Source organism: Tupaia chinensis, unplaced genomic scaffold (assembly GCF_000334495.1).
Source record: "Tupaia chinensis unplaced genomic scaffold, TupChi_1.0 Scaffold000355_1, whole genome shotgun sequence".
Taxonomy (NCBI): Eukaryota; Metazoa; Chordata; class Mammalia; order Scandentia; family Tupaiidae; genus Tupaia; species Tupaia belangeri.
The window spans coordinates 259,220-266,969 of NW_006159850.1; the positions used below are offsets into that span (position 1 = coordinate 259,220).

The 7,750-nt window shown below is 58.4% G+C and overlaps 1 protein-coding gene across 1 annotated transcript in view; it reads left to right on the forward strand.

Moving 5' to 3' along the window:
* FANCA (FA complementation group A) overlaps nt 1-7,750 on the forward strand; it is a 62,043-nt gene that overhangs the window by 32,981 nt on the left and 21,312 nt on the right. Inside the window, 7 exon segments of the mRNA XM_027773436.1 lie at nt 276-398; nt 479-528; nt 846-922; nt 6,011-6,124; nt 6,227-6,363; nt 7,459-7,529; nt 7,693-7,743. Coding sequence (XP_027629237.1) covers nt 276-398; nt 479-528; nt 846-922; nt 6,011-6,124; nt 6,227-6,363; nt 7,459-7,529; nt 7,693-7,743 — 623 coding nt within the window.

The following is a 7,750-nucleotide window of genomic DNA, read 5'->3' on the forward strand; positions in this document are numbered from 1 at the left end:
TGAGCGCAGTGACGATGGCCAGCAGTGGTGTGGTGGGCGAGGTACTGGGTCCATGCGGCCACCCCAGTGCTGGGCCTGGCGTCTCGAGATACCCCACCAGGCGCGTGTGCCCAGATCCCAGGAGAGTGGAAGGGGCTGTGCATGGCCATCCCCCAGGGGAGGGGATTTCTCGCTTCCTCTCTCTCACTTTGTCATCCTGGTGAGGAATCTAAAAAGAGAAGGAATAATGACAAGCCACGGCCTTGGAGCGGGGACGGTGGGGCCTCCCTCCCGAGCGCAGCGGCAGGAGCTGCCGTGGGAGCGCTGAGGCCGCCCTGTGCCTGTGCCTGTGTTCCAGCATCTTCAGGAGGCCCTACTACCTGTCCCACTTCCTGCCGGCCCTGCTGTCGCCGCGAGTGGTCAGTACTCCGTGGGCCAGGGCCGTGTCTGGGGAGCGAGGGCATTTCCCCTGCCTCACCCCCGCCTCTGCCTTCCCCAGCTGCCGAGCGTCCCGGATCCCCGTATGGCTTTTATAGAGTCTCTGAGGAGGTACGTGAGGACACCAATGAGGGCCACTCTCTCCAGTGAGCACTCACTCTCGAGAAAATTTTTAAAAAGCAGTATGAGTTCATCCTGAACTCGGACCCGTTCGGTGACCACCTGTTGGCCCTGTGTGCTCTGGCCTTCCGGATGCCAAAACCGTTGGCCCCCGAGCGAGTCTCCTGATGACACCGGTGATGTTTGTCTGGGGGCCATATCATGCGGCTGTGTGTTGGGTTTGAAGTAACGTCTTCTCTTCCACGGTGACGTTTGGGATTACCACCTGGAGGGTTCCGTGCATCTAGTCCTGCTTTCTCCTGGTGCAGAGCAGAGAAGATCCCGCCCAGCCTCTACTCCAGCTACTGCCAGGCCTGCTGCACCGCCGCACACGTGCAGCCGCACGGTAGGGCCCCTGGGCAGCCGCTGTGCCCCGCTTGCTCCCGCCCCACCCTGCCCAGTGCCCCGGTGAGACAGCGTGTTTGCCGAGCCTGCCAGCTTAGGCCAGACCCGGTCATGCCTCCGAATGGACAGACTGACACCACCGGCTCACAGGGGTGCAGTCTGGGAGGTACTGTGGACCGCACGCAGCCCTGAGTGGTGGTGCCCTCGCTCCCAGTCAGGTGTCTCCATGGCCTCGAGCCTGTGCCGCTGACACCAATGTGCCTGTCGGTCGTGCACAGCCGTCCTGGCTGTCCACAGTCTGGCGGCCTGAGGGGCTCCCTGCTGACAGAGCAGTGGCGTAGACCTGGGTTAGGGTTCAGTGGACACTAGGCCACGGAAGGCCGGCGCTCACGCGAGGTGCTGCAGGGAGGCCCCGTGCCCTTGGGGTGTGGCTTTGTCATGGGCAGGCGGCGGCACCTCGTGGCTGGAGGGGGGTGTTCGATGTTTTAGACCCTCTCACCTCTCCTGGGCCGGGCGGGCCGAAGAGGCTGCGTTGTGTGCTGCAGCCTTTCTTCCTAGCTTTGCCTGCCTAAAGCACTTCTCTCAAAAGCTGAGTGCTTCCCGTGGAGATCCAGGAACGTCCGTGTCCGAGAGCAAGGGTCCCTACCCAAGGCCCCCAGACCAGTGTGGGAACAGCTCACGGACCCTCTATGGCCTGAAGGAGCCTCAAGAGAGTGGACCACCTCGCCACACCCTCCTGCTTTTCTCTCTTCCTCTTGTTTTGAGAGGAGAGGGTCTTTGACAGGGTCGAGGGGTGCCCACTGCCCAGCCTGTGCTCCAGCACGACCTCAGCCGTGACGCAGCAGTGTACCCCCACTTTGGCCACTGTGCTGAGGCCTAAACAGCTTCATTTTTAAAGAAACTGTTACTTAATTTAACTGGTCATTTTTTAATTTGAACAGCTAGAGACAGGGAAAATGAGAAAGTAAGCTGCTAGGTCTTGGACTCAAGCTGTGGCCGGCTGTGTGGGCCTTAGCCATCGTCCCACCTGCTGCCCCGAATTTTTTCAAGACTTGTGTGTGATTTATAGTAGTCTCTGCTCGTTGAGGTGGTGCAGGGGGAGGAGCTGTCCACACAAGGTCTGGTCACTGCCGTCCGTCCTTCCTGTCGTCCTCGGCATGTAGGGCCCTGGGCCCTGGTCCTGTGCCTGCTGTGGTTCCGGCCCGCTGGGTCAGAGTTGTGCCGCCGCTGCCTGCACCCAAGCTGGTTGCTGCTGCAGTCTGAGGGCATTGAGGAGCCTTCATGCTGCCTCGGCCTCCGCACTAGCCGTGGCCAGGGCAGCTCCAGGTCGGGCTTCGCGGCCTCTCCGCTGCTCTCTCTCTGTCTCTCTGTGACCTCTCTTTGTCTCTCTGTCTGTCTCTCCTCCTGTCTGTCTCTCTCTGTGACCTCTCTCCGTCTCTCTGTCTGTCTCTCCTCCTGTCTGTCTCTCTCTGTGACCTCTCTCCGTCTCTCTGTCTGTCTCTCCTCCTGTCTGTCTCTCTCTGTGACCTCTCTCCGTCTCTCTGTCTGTCTCTCCTCCTGTCTGTCTCTCTCTGTGACCTCTCTCCGTCTCTCTGTCTGTCTCTCCTCCTGTCTGTCTCTCTCTGTGACCTCTCTCCGTCTCTCTGTCTGTCTCTCCTCCTGTCTGTCTCTCTCTGTGACCTCTCTCCGTCTCTCTGTCTGTCTCTCCTCCTGTCTGTCTCTCTCTGTGACCTCTCTCCGTCTCTCTGTCTGTCTCTCCTCCTGTCTGTCTCTCTCTGTGACCTCTCTCCGTCTCTCTGTCTGTCTCTCCTCCTGTCTGTCTCTCTCTGTGACCTCTCTCCGTCTCTCTGTCTGTCTCTCCTCCTGTCTGTCTCTCTCTGTGACCTCTCTCCGTCTCTCTGTCTGTCTCTCCTCCTGTCTGTCTCTCTCTGTGACCTCTCTCCGTCTCTCTGTCTGTCTCTCCTCCTGTCTGTCTCTCTCTGTGACCTCTCTCCGTCTCTCTGTCTGTCTCTCCTCCTGTCTGTCTCTCTCTGTGACCTCTCTCCGTCTCTCTGTCTGTCTCTCCTCCTGTCTGTCTCTCTCTGTGACCTCTCTCCGTCTCTCTGTCTGTCTCTCCTCCTGTCTGTCTCTCTCTGTGACCTCTCTCCGTCTCTCTGTCTGTCTCTCCTCCTGTCTGTCTCTCTCTGTGACCTCTCTCCGTCTCTCTGTCTGTCTCTCCTCCTGTCTGTCTCTCTCTGTGACCTCTCTCCGTCTCTCTGTCTGTCTCTCCTCCTGTCTGTCTCTCTCTGTGACCTCTCTCCGTCTCTCTGTCTGTCTCTCCTCCTGTCTGTCTCTCTCTGTGACCTCTCTCCGTCTCTCTGTCTGTCTCTCCTCCTGTCTGTCTCTCTCTGTGACCTCTCTCCGTCTCTCTGTCTGTCTCTCCTCCTGTCTGTCTCTCTCTGTGACCTCTCTCCGTCTCTCTGTCTGTCTCTCCTCCTGTCTGTCTCTCTCTGTGACCTCTCTCCGTCTCTCTGTCTGTCTCTCCTCCTGTCTGTCTCTCTCTGTGACCTCTCTCCGTCTCTCTGTCTGTCTCTCCTCCTGTCTGTCTCTCTCTGTGACCTCTCTCCGTCTCTCTGTCTGTCTCTCCTCCTGTCTGTCTCTCTCTGTGACCTCTCTCCGTCTCTCTGTCTGTCTCTCCTCCTGTCTGTCTCTCTCTGTGACCTCTCTCCGTCTCTCTGTCTGTCTCTCCTCCTGTCTGTCTCTCTCTGTGACCTCTCTCCGTCTCTCTGTCTGTCTCTCCTCCTGTCTGTCTCTCTCTGTGACCTCTCTCCGTCTCTCTGTCTGTCTCTCCTCCTGTCTGTCTCTCTCTGTGACCTCTCTCCGTCTCTCTGTCTGTCTCTCCTCCTGTCTGTCTCTCTCTGTGACCTCTCTCCGTCTCTCTGTCTGTCTCTCCTCCTGTCTGTCTCTCTCTGTGACCTCTCTCCGTCTCTCTGTCTGTCTCTCCTCCTGTCTGTCTCTCTCTGTGACCTCTCTCCGTCTCTCTGTCTGTCTCTCCTCCTGTCTGTCTCTCTCTGTGACCTCTCTCCGTCTCTCTGTCTGTCTCTCCTCCTGTCTGTCTCTCTCTGTGACCTCTCTCCGTCTCTCTGTCTGTCTCTCCTCCTGTCTGTCTCTCTCTGTGACCTCTCTCCGTCTCTCTGTCTGTCTCTCCTCCTGTCTGTCTCTCTCTGTGACCTCTCTCCGTCTCTCTGTCTGTCTCTCCTCCTGTCTGTCTCTCTCTGTGACCTCTCTCCGTCTCTCTGTCTGTCTCTCCTCCTGTCTGTCTCTCTCTGTGACCTCTCTCCGTCTCTCTGTCTGTCTCTCCTCCTGTCTGTCTCTCTCTGTGACCTCTCTCCGTCTCTCTGTCTGTCTCTCCTCCTGTCTGTCTCTCTCTGTGACCTCTCTCCGTCTCTCTGTCTGTCTCTCCTCCTGTCTGTCTCTCTCTGTGACCTCTCTCCGTCTCTCTGTCTGTCTCTCCTCCTGTCTGTCTCTCTCTGTGACCTCTCTCCGTCTCTCTGTCTGTCTCTCCTCCTGTCTGTCTCTCTCTGTGACCTCTCTCCGTCTCTCTGTCTGTCTCTCCTCCTGTCTGTCTCTCTCTGTGACCTCTCTCCGTCTCTCTGTCTGTCTCTCCTCCTGTCTGTCTCTCTCTGTGACCTCTCTCCGTCTCTCTGTCTGTCTCTCCTCCTGTCTGTCTCTCTCTGTGACCTCTCTCCGTCTCTCTGTCTGTCTCTCCTCCTGTCTGTCTCTCTCTGTGACCTCTCTCCGTCTCTCTGTCTGTCTCTCCTCCTGTCTGTCTCTCTCTGTGACCTCTCTCCGTCTCTCTGTCTGTCTCTCCTCCTGTCTGTCTCTCTCTGTGACCTCTCTCCGTCTCTCTGTCTGTCTCTCCTCCTGTCTGTCTCTCTCTGTGACCTCTCTCCGTCTCTCTGTCTGTCTCTCCTCCTGTCTGTCTCTCTCTGTGACCTCTCTCCGTCTCTCTGTCTGTCTCTCCTCCTGTCTGTCTCTCTCTGTGACCTCTCTCCGTCTCTCTGTCTGTCTCTCCTCCTGTCTGTCTCTCTCTGTGACCTCTCTCCGTCTCTCTGTCTGTCTCTCCTCCTGTCTGTCTCTCTCTGTGACCTCTCTCCGTCTCTCTGTCTGTCTCTCCTCCTGTCTGTCTCTCTCTGTGACCTCTCTCCGTCTCTCTGTCTGTCTCTCCTCCTGTCTGTCTCTCTCTGTGACCTCTCTCCGTCTCTCTGTCTGTCTCTCCTCCTGTCTGTCTCTCTCTGTGACCTCTCTCCGTCTCTCTGTCTGTCTCTCCTCCTGTCTGTCTCTCTCTGTGACCTCTCTCCGTCTCTCTGTCTGTCTCTCCTCCTGTCTGTCTCTCTCTGTGACCTCTCTCCGTCTCTCTGTCTGTCTCTCCTCCTGTCTGTCTCTCTCTGTGACCTCTCTCCGTCTCTCTGTCTGTCTCTCTATGACCTCTCTCTCTCTCTATCTTTCTGTCTCTCCACCTGTCTGTCTTTCTCTGCAACCTCTCTCCGTCTCTCTGTCTGTCTCTCCACCTGTCTGTCTCTCTCTGTGACCTCTCTCCGTCTCTCTGTCTGTCTCTCCACCTCTCTGTCTCTCTCTGTGACCTCTCTCCGTCTCTCTGTCTGTCTCTCCACCTGTCTGTCTCTCTCTCTCTGTGACCTCTCTCCGTCTCTCTGTCTGTCTCTCCACCTCTCTGTCTCTCTCTCTCTGTGACCTCTCTCCGTCTCTGTCTGTCTCTCCACCTGTCTGTCTCTCTCTCTCTCTGTGACCTCTCTCCGTCTGTCTGTCTATCTCTCCACCTCTCTGTCTCTCTCTCTCTCTGTGACCTCTCTCCCTCTCTGCTGTCTATCTCTCCACCTCTCTGTCTCTCTCTCTCTCTCTGTGACCTCTCCGTCTCTCTGTCTGTCTCTCCACCTCTCTGTCTCTCTCTCTCTCTCTGACCTCTCTCCGTCTGTCTGTCTCTCTCTCCACCTCTCTGTCTCTCTCTCCCTGCGACCTCCCTCCCTCTCTGCTGCGGGAAGTCCTGCTGGAGGTACTTCCTGCCTGCCCGAGTGCTCACTTGCCCCCTCAGGTGCAGCCCCAGAAGCGAGGGCAGACCCTGACTGTGCTGAGGGACCCCTGGGACCACTCACGGCCGCACTGGGAGAGCTCCGAGCCGCGATGGCAGACCCCACCCGTCACGAAGGTGCGGGGCCCACAGTGTCCATGCCTTGCAGATGTGTGTCAGCCGCTGGGCCCCCTCTGGGCACCCTCCATCCTCACCTGCCCCTGCCCACTCGGCCCGCAGCTGTCCCTGCACACATGGCCATGATTGCTGGGAGAGTGTACACCGCCCTGGGCCGCAGTGAGGACGACGGCAGCGTGGAGAGCCCCGCGATCCAGCTAGACGTCCTTGCTCCCAGCCTCGTGCCACAGGACCAGGAGGTAGGCGGGCGCAGGCATCGGCCACTCCTCAGCCTGTGCAGAAAGTACGCGCAGAAAGGCCTCGGTTCTCGCTTGTTCTGCTAAGCTGTGTGCACGTGGACCGGCTGTCCAGGGCTGGGCAGTCTCCGTGCCAGGGCCGGCCAGCGTACCCCAGCCGTCGCTGTACGAGGGACTCCACGCTTTCTTGTGTCTTTGTTTAGGTTTTTGTCATAAGGCACAAGCACTTGCCAAAGAGACGGTGAGAGACAGAGAAAGTGAGAAGTTGCTCCCTGGGGGGATGGCCGCCTCACAGTCCCTTCTCCATTCTCTGGCGATTTGGGTACGCACACACACACATGCACCCAGTGCGCTTTTCAAGCCAGCAGGTCTGGCCTTGAACTGTGGTCAGCCATGTGGGAGTCCAGCACCTAGCCACCATGCCACCTGCTGGTCGCAGAACTCTACATCTTTCAAGAAGACTTGGGCCAGCATGTGGCCTGGTCCTTGAGGTGTTGAACTCGCACGTGGCCAACTGCAGGTCAAATCCCAGAACTGGTGCCTCGCTTTTCTTCTGTCTCTGGTGAATACGCATGCTGGACCCCACGTGCTGACTTTGTGGTCTCAGTACCAGACGTGACAGCTTGAAAAATCACTGGGTGTGTGGGTAGGCGTGCCTGAAGTCCCGAGGGGCAGTGGAGGAGAAGGGGTTGCAGGACCAACTTCCCTGGGGGAGATTTTTCACTTTCCTTCTCTCTGTCTCTAATGAGTGCAAAACTAGCTGGGGGAAGCATTCTGCGGTGGGAGGAGGGAGGCAGGGCTGGCACGTGGCTGCCCTGGGAGGTGCTCTGTCTTGCTATGGCCCTCCCCCCTCTCCCTTGTCTGGCCAAGCACACATGCCCAGTAGCAAATCTTTAAAAATTGACTCTTGACCTTCACAGACGAGGCTGGCCGACCCTGCTCGCTACCGTGAGGTCTCCCGGGTGGGGCGGTGCTGCCCAGCAGCTAGTCCCTGTAGCTGCAGGCCTGTTTGCATGGCAGGCTTGGAGGCCGCGGCACAGCTGCGGTGGCATCAGGCTCACTTACTGCTTGGTGGCCCCTGGCCCTGTCCCTCTTCAGGTCGTGGACCTGCTGCTCACGTCTTTCTGCCAGAACCTGATGGCCGCCTCTAGCTTCGCACCCCCAGAGAGGTACAGACTCAGGAGCGCACGGGAGGTGTTGAGCTGCCCTCAGGGGCCAGGGCCGTGATCCCTGGAGCAGAGGGGAAGCTGCAGACGGCGTTGGCATGTTACGGCCTCGGCGGGGGGCACGTGGGGCCTGAGGGCCATGTCAGCCTTCTCTGTGACTCTGCAGGCAGGGCCCTTGGGCGGCCCTTTTCACCCGGACCCTGTGTGGGCGAACGCTGCGGCGC